The sequence below is a fragment of the Xenopus laevis genome, chromosome 9_10L, assembly GCF_017654675.1.
Source record: "Xenopus laevis strain J_2021 chromosome 9_10L, Xenopus_laevis_v10.1, whole genome shotgun sequence".
Taxonomy (NCBI): Eukaryota; Metazoa; Chordata; class Amphibia; order Anura; family Pipidae; genus Xenopus; species Xenopus laevis.
This window is the reverse complement of record NC_054387.1, coordinates 51003119-51023252: the sequence shown is the minus strand read 5'-3', so window position 1 is coordinate 51023252 and position 20134 is coordinate 51003119. Positions and strand designations below refer to the sequence as shown.

Genomic DNA, 20134 nt, shown 5'->3' with positions numbered 1-20134 from the left:
GCTGAACTAAACCATAGAGTTATTCGGGAGTCAATCCCCAGTATGTTATGAGGCATGCGCGCTCTACATTCCAGCACGCGTTTGTAAACAACACTTGACACGCCTCTTTCCCACCATGACCACGCCCTCGTACGCATTTTCCACTCCTGCTTTTCCTTTACCTGGAGGAGAAACAGAGTCGCCGAAGGAACACCCCCCTCCTATGATGGATGATTGGAGCAGCCAATTACATGGGGCCGATTCCTTAGCAACTGAGCTAGCGACCAATGAGATTTGACGAGAGGCGGGAGAGGAGCTGTCATACCGAGCGCAGTCCAGCAATGTTCTCAGAGCAGGTTGTAGCGAGGCTGGCGCTGGAGGTGGATAACAGGTAGGTCCCTGGTGTATGGAAGTGATCGGGGGTTAATTTGCCGTGTTTAAACTGTAGGACATTCAGAGCTCTCTATAGGGTCCATGTACTGCAGCACGGCGGGGTGGGGTGGTATTTGTGTGCTCACTTATATAACTGCATGTGCACACTCACTAGAACATACACACATGTACACCTCCCCCCCAACACGCACATATAATATATATATATATATATATATATATATATATATACATACACATACACACACACATATCATGCACATACATACATACATACTATACACCTACATACATGCCATGCACATACACCTGCATACATCCCACACATACACACACACATACCATACACACATACATACTATACACCTACATACATCCCATGCATACACACATACATACATCCCATGCACACACACATACATACATCCCATGCACACATACATCCCATACACACATACATCCCTTGCACACACATCTACACACATACTATGCACACATACATTCCATGTGCCTACACATACATGCCATATATACTTGTATACCATGCACATACAAATACATACCAGGCACATACATACCATACATACACACACACATACTGCACTTACACATACATACAGTATGCTCATATTCATACTTCACCTGCTCATGTAGCAAGATGGCATCAGTAGGGTTAGTTGGTGGCAGTAGGGTTAGATAGTGACAGTAGAGCAAGACGTAACAGTAAAGCTGTATGTTACCCTTCTGTACATAGAATACAACTCCCTGCTCTGCCCTGAATGCCAAACCATATGTCAGGCCAAGCCATAATAATAGGCATGATTTCAATTCCTTGTGAGGCAAGGCCTGAGCTGAGTTTAGTGCTGTATGGACTGGGCATAACTGTACTTTTGGGATATTATAGTATTACAAGGTCAAGCCACACCAGCAGTGCACTTTCATTACAGGGGTTCATCTTTAAATTAACTTTTAGTATGATGTAGAGAACAGTGTCGGACTGGCCCGGTGGGCCCCGACCCTTTCCCAATCAAATTCGGGGGGGGGGAAGTTTTTTTTAGGCACCTATGGATTTAGGAGCACCAAGCGACGCCTTCATGCAGGCAGTGGGTCAGAGGGGGCCCTGGACATTAGTCCCGGTGGGCCTGAGCCCCCTAGTCCGACCCTGGTAGAGAGTGATATTCTGAGACCATTTGCAATTGGTTTTCATTGTTCTTATTGTCTGTGGTTTTTGAGTTATTTACCATTTTGTTCAACGGCTTCCCAGTTTGCAATATCGGTAATCTGGTTGCTAGGGTCCACATTACCTTAACAACCGTGCATTGATTTGAATAAAAAACTGGAATATGAATAGGAAAGAGCCTCAGTGTAAAGATGAGGTATAAAAGTAGCAATAACTATAAATTGGATGCATTACAGAGCATTTGTTTTTAGATAGGATCAGTAACATTTGAAGGCTGGAAAGTGAAAAAGAAGGCAAATAATTCAAAAGCTATAAAGAAGAAAAAATGAAGACTATTTGAAATTGCTTAGAATTTGCAATCCTTTAACATATTGAAAGCTAACTTAAAGGGATACTGTCATGGGGAAAATTTTTTTTTTCAAAATGAATCAGTTAATAGTGCTGCTCCAGCAGAATTCTGCACTGAAATCCATTTCTCAAAAGAGCAAACAGATTTTTTTATATTCAATTTTGAAATCTGACATGGGGCTAGACATATTGTCAATTTCCCAGCTGCCCCAAGTCATGTGACTTGTGCTTTGATAAACTTCAATCACTCTTTACTGCTGTACTGCAAGTTTGAGTGATATCACCCCGTCCCTTTTCCCCCTCAGCAGCCAAACAAAAGAACAATGGGAAGGTAACCAGATAGCAGCTCCCTAACACAAGATAACAGCTGCCTGGTAGATCTAAGAACAGCACTCAATAGTAAAAACCCATGTCTCACTGAGACACATTCAGTTACATTGAGATGGAAAAACAGCAGCCTGCCAGAAAGCATTTCTCTCCTAAAGTGAAGGCACAAGTCACATGACCAGGGGCAGCTGGGAAATTGACAAAATGTCTAGCCCCATGTCAGATTTCAAAATTGAATATAAAAAAATATGTTTGCTCTTTTGAGAAATGGATTTCAGTGCAGAATTCTGCTGGAGCAGCACTATTAACTGGTTCTTTTTGAAAAAATTTTTTTTTCCCATGACAGTATCCCTTTAAAGGTGAGCCACCCCTTTAAGTAATATTGGTTTGGTTTTGGGTTTTCTCAGTCCATTTTTGTATTCTTATCTTAAATCAGTTTGTTAATTAATCTTGTTAGGATCTCTAATTCTTTTGTATCCCATTACAAAATGATTTGTCTCGGTCATTAAGCAGGGCAGGACTGCTGCTTACAATGGGTATCAGATAGGATCTGTGTCACTGTGACAGAATGCTCTGTTATAAAGATAGCTAGAATCTCAGCCATAAAGCAGGACAGGACTGCTGCTTACAATGGGGATCAGATAGGATCTGTGTCACTGTGACAGAATGCTCTGTTATAAAGATAGCTAGAATCTCAGCCATAAAGCAGGGCAGGACTGATGCTAACAATGGGGATCGGATAGGATCTGTGACAGAATGCTTTGTTATAATGATAGCTTGTACCTCAACCATTAAGCAGTGTAGGACTACTGCTTACAGTTGTTTCCTCCTTGTTTTTCCCTCCAGCTGAACAGCACACCGTGACATGAGTTTCCCAGCCATATTGCTTTTGTGAAATTATTTGCATGCCTCTGCTATGATGGGCTGACAGAGGAGGCCTATAACCGCGTGCATCTCTGAGAAGAGGATGACCCACAGAGCCAGCCCAGCGAAAGCCTATGACTTCCTTCTGAAGTTCCTTTTGGTTGGGGATAGTGATGTTGGCAAAGGCGAGATACTGGCAAGCTTGCAGGATGGATCCACAGAGTCGCCTTATGGTTACAATATGGGTAAGTGCTCTCTTGGTGTATATATAGCACCTATCCTATAATAAGACTGCTGCCTCGGCATCCCTTGTGGCTGGCCAATCTCTCTTATTATCCCATGGGACAGTGTGGAATATTTTGGTCCTTAGATCACACCAGTTTGGCATTTAATGCTCATTTCTCATTTAGTGCCGGTCTGTAGGGTGATGACAGTCAGCAGGTGCAACACAGGAATTCCCATTCCGTAATCCCTGTAACTCGCCACTCTTATCCGTGTCTTTTCCAGAGCTAATGGAATGTGCAGGGACATATCCAATGTGCTGTGGTTAACAATATCATAGTTGGCTTGTCTTTTATTGCTCTGTGTGGCTAATATGTCTGACACCACCTCTTCAGCCTCACCTTTAAAGGAAAGCTACTGAAGCAGTATATTTCCAATAGATTAGCTATTGGTTTAAGAACACCAGCATAGGAGAAGTAAACCTTTGCTACTAAAATCCCCTTCCCCACATAGACACCCCTCCCTGCTTTACCCCCAGCCTAGGTGGTACCTTTGCTAAATGCCCCCACACTTTACTTACCCCTCGGTGCAGATTCTGTCGAGCGGAGATCACAGACGCCATCTTCTGCCCTTTCGGTAATCTTTGGGTCTTCTTGCAGCGCTTTGGCAATTTCCGTGACTTTTGCCGCATGCACAGTTGTCATGAAGCAGAAAATTGCTCCAACTGTGTGTGCGCCGAAATGCCGCTCTATTCCCAAAGATTACTGAAGAGAAGAAGATGGCTGCCGTGAACTCCGATGCCCTGAATCTGCACCCAGGGGTAAGTAAAGAGTTAGGGACATTTAGCAAAGGTACCATTTAGCAAAGGTACCCTAGGCTAGGGGGGAGCAGGGAGGGGGGTCTATGTAGTGTAGGGGATTTAAGTAGCAAGGGTTTATTTCTCCTTTAAGGTAAATGAAGCAGATAGCGAGAATTCTTCCTTAAGCTGTGTTTAAGAATAGATTTTAGGGCCTCGGCACCACACAGAGTCTGCTGGATATTTAAAGACACTCAATATCTGATTTTTAGATGTCGGTGTCCCCTGTTAGGGAGACAGCTGGGCATTAGCACAGCAGGGTATCAAGTGTCTACACATATATTTTTGGCAGTCAGGTGCAGCAAAAAAATCCTGCAGCCCCACAATGAAATATCCCCAGATCAGTGCAGTATTACATGAACAGGAAGAGATACTTATTCCTCTTAATGCTGTGTATTTGCTCACCATGTGCATTTACATATAAGATTCCTGAAGCACATTTGCTTTATGGGTCAGTTACCGAAGACAGGGCAAATGAAGACCTTTATTTATTTATTTTTGGTACAGGGCCCCATTTCGCACTCCTGATTCATTTTCTCAGTGTTACGTGTGTGTTCCTTTGTTTATCTATGTTATATTGATACAATAGGTCGGGCCTTTTCCCTGTGCTGTTACTTACCATCCGACTGAAACCCATTCTATACATAAAGAATTTGTCTGTTTGATATGCAACCCCAATTACCTCCGGCTGTGATGCTTATTCAAATCAGCAGGCAGTTCCCACAGTGCAATATAATCTCTCCGTCTGTCTTTTTATTAAACCGGTTTCCACTGAGTTACTGGGACCTGCCCCAACATGTTCCCCCTTTCGTCGCTTCATTTAGGAACTGGGCCATCTTTTTCTAAACAATACTTATTTAACACCACAATATTGCTGATTTCCCACAGTGTTTTAATGACACATCATCCTGCTACCAGCCCTGCTACCAAACCTGTTCTGGGAATATAGAAACCTACGCAGGTTCCACACTCACTACTGAGCATATGCTGAGTAACTGTCAGGAGGTAGTGGATTAGCATGAGTCGGACTCTTTCATGAACAATGAGGTGATCTCATCTGCTGGGGCTGTTTTCGAGTCTTTTTTTCTATCTTTATTTTCCCACAAAGGCCATTGCATAGGGAATATCATGCATTCTTTACATAAAGCTGTCAACCTCAGCCAATGTCACTGAATGCCTTTGTATGTCTTTCAGACCCCTCCAGACCCCTTCATTTAGTTACGAAATTCACCTTTCTGTAGCGGGGAGAGCTGGTGCCTATAGTAACAATGGGGAGTAACCTCTGGGAAGGGAGTGTGACTGTGGGATAGCAGGTATAGTAGAGAGAGATGGTGCCTATAGTAGCAGTGGATAATAGTCTCTGGGAAGGCAATGTAGCTGTGGGATATCAGGTATAGTAGGGAGAGAGATGATGCCTATAGTAACAGTGGGATAATAGTCTCTGGGGAGGGAGTGTGACTGTGGGATAGCAGGTATAGTAGGGAGAGATGGTGTTTATAGTAACAGTGGGATAATAGTCTCTGGGAAGGGACTGTGACTGTGGAATAGCAGGTATAGTAGGGAGAGATGGTGCCTATAGTAGCAGTGGATAATAGTCTCTGGGAAGGCAATGTAGCTGTGGGATATCAGGTATAGTAGGGAGAGATGGTGCCTATATTAGCAGTGGGATAATAGTCTCTGAGAAGGGAGTGTGTCTGTGGGATAGCAGGTATAGTAGGGAGAGATGGTGCCTGTAGTAGCAGTGGATAATGGTCTCTGTGAAGGCAATGTAGCTGTGGGATAGCGACCTGGAGATGGTAGAAGTACAAGCTATGATTTGCATTGGTGCCCACACCTGTCAAGTAATGATGTAGTTATGATTTATGTCAGTTTATGTGGCCATGTTTTGTGATCTATGTGAGTCGTCAAAACATTGAGCCATTATTCCAGCATCACTTAAAAGGGATGGTTCACCTTTAAATTAACTTTAAGTATGTTATAGACTGGCTAATTATAAGCATCTGCATGCACAGAAAGGGAAGCTCAAGCTCTGCACATGCCCTGTTTTCCCTTCTTTTTTCAGTAATGTCTATGGCAGCTCCCTTTCGTATGTATGAATACAGTAGGAAAGGATAGTGCATCAGGAAGCAGTGCAGTCCATATATTCTAATGTGCTTATAACCTAGATATCGGAAGTACAGCAGATAGGAAGGAGCACAAATAAAGGAAGAGATCTGAGGAATAAACAAGATTCAGGAAATGGGGTAATTGAAAGCGGAAGGTGGCGTATCCGAATGGTGCTTGCCCCGTATACAGTCCCTTAATGCCTACCTATAGCAGAGCCATGTCCTGTTTGCAGAACAAATCCTGGGAGTGGTTTTTCCATGTCTCAAATTCCTCTGGAGTGTGTTTTGCTCTATTTGATCTTGCGCTCAGCTACTATAAACATCTCCACATTCCTGCCTAATGTACTGTACTCCGTGTAGGCTGCCATTACTCTACCTTTATTATTTATGTGTTGTACCCCCAAATCATGGGTGCCAGCTGAATCTGAGAGAGAACAGAGAAGGAATGTTCTGGGCACACTATAAACTATAATGTCACCGAGAAGGAATGTTCTGGGCACACAATAAGCTATACCCTCATATTGTACTATAAAGTGGACCATATTTATGTGTAAAGTCTTTTTCTGAGTTTATGTCTGACCCATTTTCCTAGACATGTATCGCAACCAATGGAATGTTATTCCAGGAATCTTCCATGTTTTCACAGTTCAGTAATATATTTTAAAGTTCTAGACTATTTTAAAGGCTATGACTAGCCCCTCCTTCCTTCATTCCTTGGGTAGATGGGAGTAAGGCTGCATCTGGAATGGATGCGCTTCTCTAGGAGAGCCAAAAGCACTTTATATAGTCCAGAGACTTGCAAAAATGAGATTGTTTAAGCCTCGCTGTCAGTGTAAAGTCCTCCTTGAGCTGGCATCTTAGATGGTGTTGGCCTTAAAGGGGTAATTCACCTTTAAATTAACTTTTAGTATGTTATAGAATGGATAATTCTAAGCAACTTTTCAGTTGGCCTTTATTTTTTTAGAGTTTTCGAATTATTTGCCTTCTTCTTCTGGCTTTTTCCAGCTTTCAAATGGGGGTCACTGACCCCATCTAAAACAAATGCAGGCGGAAGGCAGTTCGGGGAGATTGTCGCCCCAAAGAAGAGACGATTAGTCTCCAGGCGACTAAATCTCCCTTTGTGCCCCTGCCCTAAAGCTGGCCATAGATGTAAAGATTTTCAAAAGATCCAATCATATTTCAAAATGATCGTTTAAATGTACAATGTGTCCATCAACTAAAAAGACCATTTTAGCCGATATTGCCAGCAAAACTGAAGGGTAGCTGCTTGCTTGGCCCTGCAGGACGAAAAATCGTAAGATGATCATTCGAATCCCACTAACTTCACGATAATTTCGAAGGATTGGTCGGACTTCGCTAAAATCGTTCGTTCGGCAAGAAAAATCTTTGCATCTATGGGGACCTTAAGGCTACAAATGTATTGTTTTTGCTACTTTTTATTACTCATCCTTCCTCTCGTTATTTATATTGCAGTCTCTTATTCAAATCAGTGCAGCTAGGGTAATTTGAACCCTAGCAACCAGATTGCTGCAAAAACAGATTGCTGAAAATTGCAATCTGGATAGCTGCTGAATAAAAATCTAAATAAAGGTGGCCATAGACGATACAATTATGATCTTTCTTGGAAAAGATCTTTCCAAGAAAGATTGCTCGTTTCAATACACACGTTTAGAGCTGAATCGTCAGATATACAGGTAGAAACAATAGGATTCTACCGTTACTTGATTCCGCACTAACCTTGGCCGATGTTTGGGTGCTTTCAAAGGCACCCAATCAAAATTTTCCGTCCAGCCGATCCGACGAGCCAACTCTTTTGCCAATATACACGCACCGAATATCATACGAAAATTCATTAAGCACTATATTGTCTTTGCTTCTATGGCCACCTTTACTCAAAAACCACAGATAATAAAAAATGTAAACCAATTGCAAATTGACTCAGACTCTCTCTCTTTACATCACACTAAAAGTTAATTAAAGGTGAACAACCCCTTTAAGGAATAACACGTCATCATGCAAATGAAATGGTTTTTATTTGCATAATGTGTTAAAGTATAGGTCTACCAGAGTATGCAAGATTTAAGGGGTGGATTTGATACCTCCCCAAGGGTGCAAATGGAAGTGTCTGACACTAGGGGGCAGATTGTGAACTCTTGCCATCTGATAGGAGGAAGGGTGCAACTCTACAGCCCTAAATGCAAACATGCCAGCAGTTGTTTATCTTCCAAGTGAATTTCCACTAAAGGCTAAATACATGCAGATAATGCCCCTGTCAGTGCAGGCCAAAGAGATAATTAGGGAAATGACAGGCTGTGTTTTATTTTCCACCTGCGATTGTTCCCCAGAGGTTGGCACGCTGCTAGGGATTCGGCACAGGGAAGTATCTGCAGGGAAACAAGTTGATCTCTTGATAGAAAGGCTCCTTGCTGCTCTCATCTTGTGCCAACCACATCTAAAGGAACATGTGCGCAATGCAGAAGTAGTGCATATTAAATCAGCACCTCCAGTTAAGTTAAGAGTGAGGCAGCGAAAAATGGATCTTTATCCCATTCTGTTCTGTGCCATCTTCTAAGATGCCCATACATGCCATATGGCCAGGTGGCAGGTTTAAGTGGTACTTCACCTTTAAATGAAAGTTTAGTATGTTTTAGAATCGCCTATACTTGGCAACCGGTCAAGTGGTCTTCAATGACCGCAGCAGCCAAGAAGCTATTGCTCTATGAGGCTACAATTCTATTATTACTGCTACTTTTAGTTTATTACTCATTTTTCTATTTCTTTGCTCTCCTATTCATATTCCGGTTATTTGGTTTCTAGCAACCAGATAGCTTCTGAAATTCCAAACTGGAGAGGTGCTGAACAAAAATAATCGACATAATTCAAAAAACGTAGAAATTTAAAAGTGAAGACCAATTGCAAATTGTCTCAGAATATTGAACTCTTAAAGGGACGGTTCACCTGTTAGGCTGGTGGCAGACGGGGAGATTAGTCACGAGGCAACTTTGGGCGACTTTGGAAATCCGAAGTGATTCATAATATGCCACCCCGCAGGCAATTCGTATTCTTGTTAGCGGGAAGACATTTCGGGGAGATTAGTCACCTGAAGTAGAGAAGACTAATCTCCCTGTCAGCCACCATCCTTACGTTAACTTTTTAGTCATAGAATGGCCAAGTCTAAGCAACTTTTCATTATTGTTCATTAGGGATGCAGTGAATCCAGGATTCGGTTTGGGATTCCGCCTTTTCAGCAGGATTCTGATTCGGCCAAATCTTTCTGCCTGGCCGAACCAAATTTGCATATGCAAATTAGGGGTGGGAGGGAAATTGTGTGACTTTTTGTCACAAAACAAGGAAGTAAAAAATGTTTTCCCCTTCCCATCCCTAATTTGCATATGCAAATTAGGATTCGGGATAGGTATTAGGCCGAACCTTTCGCTAAGGATTCGGGGGTTCTGCCAAATCCAAAATAGTGGATTGGGTGCATCCCTATTATTCATTTTTATAGTTTTTTAACGTCCAGCTTTTAAATGGGGGGTCACTGACCTCATTTAAAAAACAGCTTTTTATTACTCAACTTCACTCATCTGTTCAGGCCTCTCCTATTCATTTTCCATTCTCTTATTCAAATCAGTGCATGGTTGCTATAGTAATTTACACCCGAGCAGCCAGATTGCCAAACTTGCAAACTGGAGAGTTTGTGAATATAAAGCTGAAAAACTACAAATAAAAAATGGAAACCAAATGCAAATTATTTCAGAATATCATTCTATACATCATATTAAAAGCTAACTCAAAGGTGAACAACCCATTTAATAATTCTCAAATAATTCTGAAACTCTTAATAATTCTTGTGTCTTGATAATTTGGGTAGCAGGTCCTTGGTTTCTCTAGAGGCAGAGGTGCAGATTAGATTGTAAGCTTTATGAGATGGGTTTATTGAAGAGTCACTGAGCATATGTAGCAGAATGAGCTGATAAAAAAACTTTGTGCCTCTCGGAGGAATCTCATAGAGCTAGTCTGTACGGGTCTTAGGGGTAATATAATCCTCTTTTGTATGTTGGTGTGAACAGATTTTCCCCCTTGCTGCTTTAATGATACAAATGTTAGTTATACCCAAATCCTAAAGGAAACAGACACTTCCTTCATTCAATTCCAGACTGATCCAGCATCGGATTAACCCATATTATTACTGTTTACAGCCACAACACGACCTTCCTCTGTAGCCTGCTTTAGGTGGCCTATCTGCTTGCGCAGGTTTAATCTGCATGCCAGACAAAAGAAATCCAGCCTGGGGAGTTGGTTGGTTGCATGTTTTGTTTCCACTGGTATATAAAATAGAGCACAACAACACCCCTAAAGGAATAACCTGCATGTATGGTCTCTTCCTATTTGTTTTTCTTGCCATATGGTTGGAGCCCATATCTAGAGGCCTACGGTCCTACGGATCTTGGTACAAAATTTTGTGCTGGTGTCAAACACCTATGTCACCTATTGACCCAGCATACCTTCCGTGTATCCATTCCTGTGTTCTTTATCATGCCTTTAAAGGGATACTGTCATGGGGAAAAAAATTATTTTTTTTCCAAAACACATCAGTTAATGGTGCTGCTCCAGCAGAATTGAAATATGTTTCTCAAAAGAGCAAACAGGTTTTTTATATTTAATTTTGAAATCTGACGTGGGGCTAGACATATTGTCTGTTTCCAAAGCTGCCCCCAGTCATGTGACTTGTGCTCTGATAAACTTCAGTCACTCTTTACTGCTGTACTGCAAGTTGGAGTGATATCTCCCCCCTCCCTACCCCCACCAGCAGCCTAACAAAAGTACAATGGGATGGTAACCAGATGGCAGCTCCCTAACACAAGGTAGCAGTTGCCTGGTAGATCTAAGAACATCACTCAATAGAAAATCCAGGTCCCACTGCGACACATTCAGTTACATAGAGTAGGAGAAACAACAGCCTGCCAGAAAGCAGTTCCATCCTAAAGTGCTGGCTCTTTCTGAAAGCACATGACCAGGCAAAATGACCTGAGATGGCTGCCTACACGCCAATATTACAACTAGGGTTGCCACCTGTCCGTTTTTTTTCCCCAGCCTGGCCGATAAAAATGATGGTTGATCCCAATGTTATTAATAGGAAAAAAAGATAAATACATAGGAAGGCCGGTATTTTTTTCCAGAATAGGTGGCAACTATTAAAAAAAATATACTTGTTGGTTCAGGAATGAAATGTTATATTGTAGAGTGAATTATTTGCAGTGTAAACCGTGTAATTTAAAAATAAAAACGACATCATAAAAATCACGGCATACTAAAAACAGGGTCACCGCTCTCTATAGGTGTGGCTCTATGAACGCAGTACAGTTTGGCATTCCTGGAGAAAGTGGCTGGTGTATTACTAAACATGTACGGCACACAGTGTAGGAGTGCGTGATTGCTAGTTCTGCGCGAGGCTGGGGGTGGATTCTAATCTGAGGCCCAGCACATAAATAATTCCACACTGGCATACGCAAGAACAGATTTCAGAGGCACAGGCACTGAGCTGTAAACCAGGCATGATGAAATATATGAATAATCAATTTACTTCTCGATGTTTGGGAAACACAACTTGCCAAATGATTCATTGTAAATCAGATTGGAATCACTCCACCTGATTAGTCTGTAGGTGGTACGTCCCCCCCTCCTTAATTTCCCTGGGCTAGTTAATTTTATTTAAGGATGGATTCTATTGACGGAGCAGAAAAGATACTGACCAGAACAAGGAAAGTTCTATATGGATTTGGCATCCAATTAATGTGTGAATTGAAGAATACAGAAAAAACATACAATCTGGGGTATCACAAGGAGCCATCACTCAAAGATTTGCCCTTCCCCCTCAGATAATTTATACAATATTGGGATTATGTAATAAAAGGCACTAAGGGGCAGTAACCCATAGCAACCAAGCAGCAGGTAGAATTTACTGGTCACCTGTTTAAATGCAAACATCTTATTGGTTGCTATGGGTTACTGCTCCAGGGAAAACTTAGTGCCTTTCATTACATATGGGGGCAAATGTTCTAGTTATATTAATTTAAGCTGGGCGGGGGCCATCCCCAGAAGCTCTAAGGGAAAGTCCATGTTATCAGCTCTGAGATGCAATCATAGTGCAATGAAGCCACAGCCTGTTCAGTTTAGTGTCAGGAAGTATGTAAGGAATGGATGTAGGTGTGGCCATGGCACAAGGAATTTTGGGAACTGCCCAAACTGAATTTTATTTATTGACACTGTTGCCTTGTTCCTTAGCTGAAGGTGAATATTGCTGGCATGCGTGAAGATGTTTATTTACGTCAATACAAACGCCCATCTCTGTGCTTTGTAGTGCGAAGTCTTGCTGTAACCATGTAACATATCCCTGGCAACAGGAGAGAAGACTCTGGGATGTACCCTCTGCTTTATAGACAGCTGCAATTTATCTGCACCACCTGTATGTTATATACTTAACTTACTGTATCAGTCCAGAGGTTCAGCAGCCCAATAACAGTAATGATCCAGGCAAATAAATATGTCCCAACAACATCCTATCTTGGATCTTATTAGGCCATCTTTTGAGTGTCACTGGCAATGCACGTGCTCAGGGAGCTCTGGGTGGCTGATGTTCCCAGGGCTAGGTCAGGCAGCCAATAATTCATTCTAAAGTGATTTATTTTGTTCATGTATCTTTATGGCATCATGTATCCTAATAAATATGGTCTACATCATGTGCTGAGCGAGTGTCCCAGCATTGCAGGTAGGTAGGAACCCAGTGTGGACCACCATATTACTTGCCGGGATGCAATACATACATACATACATACATACATACATACATACATACATACATACATACATACATACATAGTCATATGAAAAATTTTGGGATCCCCTCTTAATCTTTGGAGTTTTATTTCTCATTGGCTGAGCTTTCAAAGTAGCAACTTCCTTTTAATATATAACATGCCTTATGGAAACCGTATTATTTCAGCAGTGCCATAAAGTTTATTGGATTAACAGAAAATATGCAATATGCATCATAACAAAATTAGACAGTTGCATAAATTTGGGCACCCCAACAGAGATTACATCAATACTTAGTTGAGACTCCTTTTGCAAATGCAACAGCCTCTAGATGCCTCCTATAGTCTTTGATGAGTGTCTGGATTCTGGATGACGGATGGGGAATGAAAACATTCGTCCATACAAAATCTCTCCAGTTTAGTTAAATTTGATGGCTGCCGAGCACGGACAGTCTGCTTCAAATCATCCCATAGATTTTCGATGATATTCAATTTGGGGGACTGTGACGGCCATTTCAGAATATTGTACTTGTCCCTCTGCATAAATGCCTTTGTCGATTTTGAAGTGTGTTTAGGGCCATTGTCTTGTTGGAATTTCCAACCCCTGCGTAACTTCAACTTTGTGACTGATGCTTGAACATTATCCTGAAGAATTTGTTGATATTGGGTTGAATTCATCTTCCGCCATGCAAAGCGCTTTTTGTTATGACCAAATAGCTACATTTTTGTCTCATCAGTCCAATTCACTTTGTTCCAAAATGACTGTGGCTTATCTAAATGAGCTTTTGCATACAACAAGCGACTCTGTTTGTGAGTGCAGAATATGGCTTCTTCCTCATCACCCTGCCATACAGATATTCTTTGTGCAAATTGCCATCTGCAGCAAGATGTTCTTGCAAGTCTTTGGAGGTGATCTTTGGGTTGTCTGTAACCAGTCTCACAATCCTCTGCAAATGCCGCTCCTGTATTTTTCTTGGCCTGCCAGACCTGGGTTTTACAGCAACTGTGCCTGTGGCTTTCATTTCCTGATTACATTCCCTAAACCATGATACTGAACAATCTTTGTTTTCAGATCTTTTGAGAGTTGCTTTGAGGATCCCATGCTGTCACTCTTCAGAGGAGAGTCAAACAGAAGCACAACTTACAATTGGCCACTTTAAATACCTTTTCTCATGATTGGACACACCTGCCTATGAAGTTCAAGACTTAATGAGCTAATCCAACCAATTTGGTGTTGCCAGTAATCAGTATTGAGCAGTTACATGCATTCAAATTAGCATGTTCCTGGGAAATGAAAGACATACCACTGTTATCTTTTTTGTTGAAAGTGGAGTAAATTACTATGCAGGCTGAGAGGGGTTCCCAAACTTTTTCATATGACTGTAAGTGGTTTTTCATTATTAAGGGCTGCAGATCATTAGGAACACCTGCTTCTTTGGAACAGGCTTGACGTGCTTCTTGACTCGCTGTTATTCACACACGTGTGACAAACTGTATTTAACGACGCAGGACGGCATTACGTGAAAGGCACTAATTATTGTCAGGGGATGATCATTTCCGAGTATTAAGAGTCACGCTAAAACTGTTGAAATGTGGAACAATTTAGCATTGTAGTGGTGTATAATTACAGCCTCTGCATTTCATATCTTGATACATAGCAGGTTCTGTTGCCAAGATCCACAAACAGGACGATGCTTCTTGCTCTCTTTTGCAGAAGAACTGCATCTAAACATTTGCATTGTAACATGATGGGGAAATACCACATTACATGTACAGGTATAGGATCCCTTATCCGGAAACCCGATATCCAGAAAGCTCCGAATTACGGAATGGCTGTCTTCCATAGACTCCATTTTATCCAAATAATCCAAATTTTTAAAAATGATTTCCTTTTTCTCTGTAATAATAAAACAGTACCTTGTACTTGATCCCAACTAAGATATATTTAATCCTTTTTGGAAGCAAAACCAGCCTATTGGGTTTATTTAATGTTTAAATGAATTTATAGTAGACTTAAGGCATGAAGACCCAAATTACAGAAAGATCCGTTATCCGGAAAACCCCAGGTCCCAAGCATTCTGGATAACAGGTCCCATACCTGTATATGTCAATGTAATAAAGAGAGTGCTCTTGCCACCCATAGAGAATGCCCAAAGCAATATGGCATCCCCCATTCACTCTATGCCCTTAAAGGGGTTGTTCACCTTTAAAGGAACAGTAACACCAAAAACTGAAATTTTACCAAAGTGATTAAAATATAATGTAGTATAATGCTCTGTACTGGTAAAACTGGCATGTTTGATTCATAAAGACTACTATAGTTTATATAAAGAAGCTACTGTATAGCCATGGGGGGCTGCCATTCAAGTTGGGGTAAGAAAAAGAAAAGGCAGAGGTTGCATAGCAGATAACAGATACAACACCATAGTACTGGATAGGGCTTATCTGTTTTCTTTTATGTTACCTGTGCATTTTCTCCAACTGCTCCCATGGCTACACATCAGCTTGTTTATATAAACTATAGTAGTCATTCTGAGGCAAACACATAGCTTTTACCAGTGCATGCTAACAGTATATTCTATGTTAATTACTTTAAAAAGTTATAATTTATGGGTGCTACTGTTTCTTTAAGTTAACTTATTATTTACTAGAATGGCCAGTTCTAAGCAACTTTTTAAGTGGTCTTCATTATTATTTTTTTTAAATTTGTCATATTCTGACTATTTCCAGCTTTCAAATGGGGTACAGGGTCACAGACCCCATCTAAATAAAATGCTCTGTAGGTCTAAAAATATATTATTACTACGTTTCATTATTCCTCTTTCTACTCAGACCCCCTCCTATTCATATTCCAGCTTCTTATTCATATCAATTTCTGGTTGCTAGGGTAATTTGGACCCTGGCAACCAGTTTGCTAAAATTGAAAACTGAAGAGCTGCTGAATAGACTTCTAAATAACTAATAAACCAATTGCAAATTGACTCAGAATATCACTCTCTACATCATACTAAAAGTTAATTCAAATGTGAACACCCCCTCTAAACTTTACTTTATGCTTAGGTAATGTAAGTAAATTAATTATAAGCCCATTTCCCCTTTTTAATGTTTTTTCTTTTAGCTTTAGTCCATTTTTCCCCTCAGTTTACCCATCTGCATTGGTCATTCTCTCGGATGTTCGATACCCTGCTGTAGGGATCTCCTTTGCCTTATTCATTCTAGGAGTGATTGTGCACATTTTTAGTAGAGGCTAATAGGTTACTTTGGGTTTGTTCTTATTTCATAATGTATTTTCCTAATTTCTGGATGACTTTGATTTTCCAAAAGGACTGCTGTACCAGTGCCAGAGCAGGTTTATGTGAGAGCTGATTAAGCCTCTCTATAGAATGCACGGGGCCCAGAAAGGAAGGGGTGTAGTGGGGCAGATAACAAAGATCGAGATTGCTTTACCAGGTGCTGATCATAAAACGGCTCTGGAAACTGCAGTGTATTGCCAACACGTGATGCCTTTGGGTCATATGAATCCAAAAATGGTACAAGGTATCAGTAGCGCCATACAGTACAGAACAACCTCGGAGCCATTCTATTGTCGGAAACATGAAAATGATACCTATTTTAAGTTGAGCTACACAAACTATTTAAAGGGCCCCTGTGCACATTTCCCTTGCACAAATGCAAACTGGCATAGTTTTATGGGATCTCTCTCTAAAGACAATGCGCAAACTTAGGGGTCTGTTTCTGCTTAATTGTGCTTAGTACAGAGGAATGCCTATGCTGCTTTAGTTTTATGCCATCTCTTTGTACAGTCTGTGAGTGAACGTATGGGTCTGTTCCTGCTGAATTGTGTTTAGTACAGGGGAATACAGGCTTGGATTGGTAATCTGCGGAGGGGCTGCTGTAAATTGCCATATACTTCTATTGTTTGTAGGCCTGTACTTCTATTGTTTGTGGGCCTGTGGGGGCTGTTTGGGCCTCTATGTACATGAAATGCCACAACCTCTTTTGAATCTGTCCTGACCTATTTTTTATGGTATCAATCTGTATGAGCAAACTTGGGGAACTGTTCCTGTTGAATTGTCCTCCGTACAGGGGAATACCTATGGAAGTTTAATGTGATGTCTTTTACAGGAGAAAGTGACATTTGCAGCCTGGCTTTGCACCTAACACCTAGCACATTTACTTAGCTCGAGTGAAGGATTAGAATGCAAAAAACTTAGATTTTTTTGGCTACTTCGTCCATCGAATTGGCTACTTCGACCTTCGACTACGATTTCAACTTTGAATCGAACGATTCGAACTAAAAATCATTCGACTATTCGACCATTCGATAGTCGAAGTACTGTCCCTTTAAAAAAAACTTCCTACTTCCTACGATATTCGAAGTCGAAGGATTTAACTTCGACAGTCAAATATCGAGGGTTAATTAACCCTCGATTTTCGACCCTATGTAAATCTGTCCCCTAATGCTTGCTAGTCTGCAACTCCTTGGAGGCTTGAAATGAGATTACTACACAATAGGAGTACTATGCTTGGTTACTGTATAAGGAACGTTTGTCCATACACATCAGCTTTACGCTGGTGCTGCTATCAATATGGTTCAATATTATTATTATTACTCACATTGTTAATATTATTATAATGTTATTACTCACATGGTTATTAGGTTTCTTAGTGCAGGTGGGAGCTGCCTGCTGTCACCCTGTAGCACAGAGGGGCTTTAGGATAAGAATGATCTGTCTGCCGTCACTCGGGGCTGTTCTGCCTGTCACAATAATGCTATACACAGTGGGACCTTATTAGGGTTTATTAAACCTCAAATTTTTCTGGTCAGGCTTTTTGGGGCTTTTTGGAGGTCGAAAAAAAAAACCTAGAATTTTTCGAGATTTATTATACCCCGATGCTGCAAATCCGCCATCTCGGACCTGTTGAGGTCTTGTATAAGTCAATGGGAGAGGCACCTATCCCAATTCGAAGTTATCGTGATCTTCTGGGGGTTTAGCCCAAAAATCCAACCTTTTCGGCAAAAACGCCCAAAAATGTAGCGATTTGGGGGGGGAAAAGTCAGAAAAAATGTAGGATTCGGATTTTCACTCGATTTTATTGTTTTTTCCCCCCGATCTATTTATTCGAGTTATATTATTAATAAATAGGGCAAAATCGGGCATGGGAGTTTGGTCGAGCTTTTTTTTATTTGAATTATGAAATCAAGTTGGATTTTAGTAAATAACCTAAGAGGTCTCCTACCTCTGCCTGGTATAATTGCACCCTGCTGGAGTAACTTTCGGTATTGTTCCATCATTCATATCAATGACCCCTTTTTTATGAAAATGATCATGCACGCTGCATTTGTACTGATAAATGCCCCCCAATATCTCACACACAATCAGTGCTGAAGTTTTCTGGCTCACAATCCCATGGCAGGAAGGAAGTAGATAGGCGTGTGAGTAACAGGAAATACATTCCCCTGTGCAGCAGTAATACCACTTTAACCTTTCCATAATCAGAATCCAAGGAAACAACAAGCAGTTTTGAATCTGCTGCAATCAGAATGGACAGGTAGTTCTCAGGGACAAATAAAAATGTGCATATATAGCCTTCTTGCCCTCATACTAATATTGTATATAATGGAGCAGGTCACCTTAAAAGTAACTTTTAGTAAGATATAGACAGAATTTAAGACACATTGCATATGGTCTTTGTGACTTATGTACGTTCTTTTGTTCTGCTGCAAAAATGGCAAATTCCTGAAGAATATTTTGAGGTCATTGGTCACACCTAGTTACACCCCTTTTCACACCCACTATGATCCCAGAAATGTCTTAAAGGAACAATAACACCAAAAAATATGAAAGTGTTTTAGAGTAATAAAAATATAATGTACTATTGTCCTGCACTGGTAAAATGAATCTGTTTGCTTTAGAGACACCACTATAGTTTATACATATACAAGCTGCTGTGTAGCAATAGAGGCATTTGAAATAGGGCTGAATGGCACAGGTTAAATAGCAGATACAAGATAAACTCTTTAAAACACCATTATATATACAGAGCTTATTTGCTGTGTATCCAGAGCATATTCTTCTTTGAATGGCTACACAACCGCTTATTTATATAAATATATAGTAGTGTTTTTGAAGCAAACACTCCCCATTTACCAGTGCAGGTTACTTTAAAATGCTTTCATTTTTTGGTGTTGCTGTTCCTGTAAACACCATGTAGATATTGAGCACTATACATGGCCACAGCCTGGGCCCACTAAAGTGCATCACCGACCATTCTTGCAGAGACGTCTCTATCATCAGTGCTTTTTGCTGAACCAGAACACGTAGCGGCCTGTCTCAGAATCAAATAGAGAGAGAGAGAGAGAGAGAGAGGGAATGTGTTGGTCATCCTCATTCAGATGCACAGACCTAATTAGAGCCAGAGAGAGAGTTTATTTAGAATGCAGAAGAGCCTGCAGCCTGTGAGCCCAATCTGTGTCTGTCTCTAAGCAGATGGGTTTGGGGCTCTTATAATAATTACATGTAACAGAAGGGACAGAGGTGGTGGATGATTATTATTGTGATTCAGAAGAATGCTACGTGACTTGATTATCTGCTTGTTTGGTGAGGGTGTATAACTGCTCCCCCCTTGTCAGGGCTGATTATGTAGAACAGGCTATTGGTTATTGTACATAATAAATAGGGCCAGTCCCATGGCACAGAGTTTATCTTTAGCTGAATAGTGATTTCTTTCTACAACCATGGGAATTGGCTGCAGCCGGGGCTATTGGGGGCATTTAACTGGTTTGGCTAAATACTGGCAATAATCCGTTGGTATCGTTATGCATTGAATGGAATTAAATATTGGACTTTATTTTTCTGGGGATTTCCAAGAAAACCGTAAAAACTGGCCTGTCTGTGGGTCCCTTGAGTGAATCAGCCAAAATAGCTGGCATTCCCTAGATGTTGTAGCAAATCAGACATCCGTGCAGTGGTCATGGCATTTATGGTTGAAATAATATTAATGGTTTGATTCTCACACTCGCAAGGCCCTGGCTGCCATCATA

At 41.0% G+C, this 20134-nt stretch overlaps 1 protein-coding gene across 2 annotated transcripts in view; it reads left to right on the top strand.

Annotated features, from left to right (window-relative positions):
- The first annotated feature begins 259 nt into the window (after positions 1-259).
- The window catches only part of rab40b.L (RAB40B, member RAS oncogene family L homeolog), a 35726-nt gene continuing 15851 nt past the window's right edge, over positions 260-20134 (top strand). Inside the window, exons 1-2 of one of the 2 annotated variants that reach the window (XM_018234478.2) lie at positions 260-370; positions 3074-3336. In XM_018234478.2, coding sequence (XP_018089967.1) covers positions 3195-3336 — 142 coding nt within the window. In that variant the 5' untranslated portion in view covers positions 260-370; positions 3074-3194. 2 annotated transcript variants of the gene reach the window in all.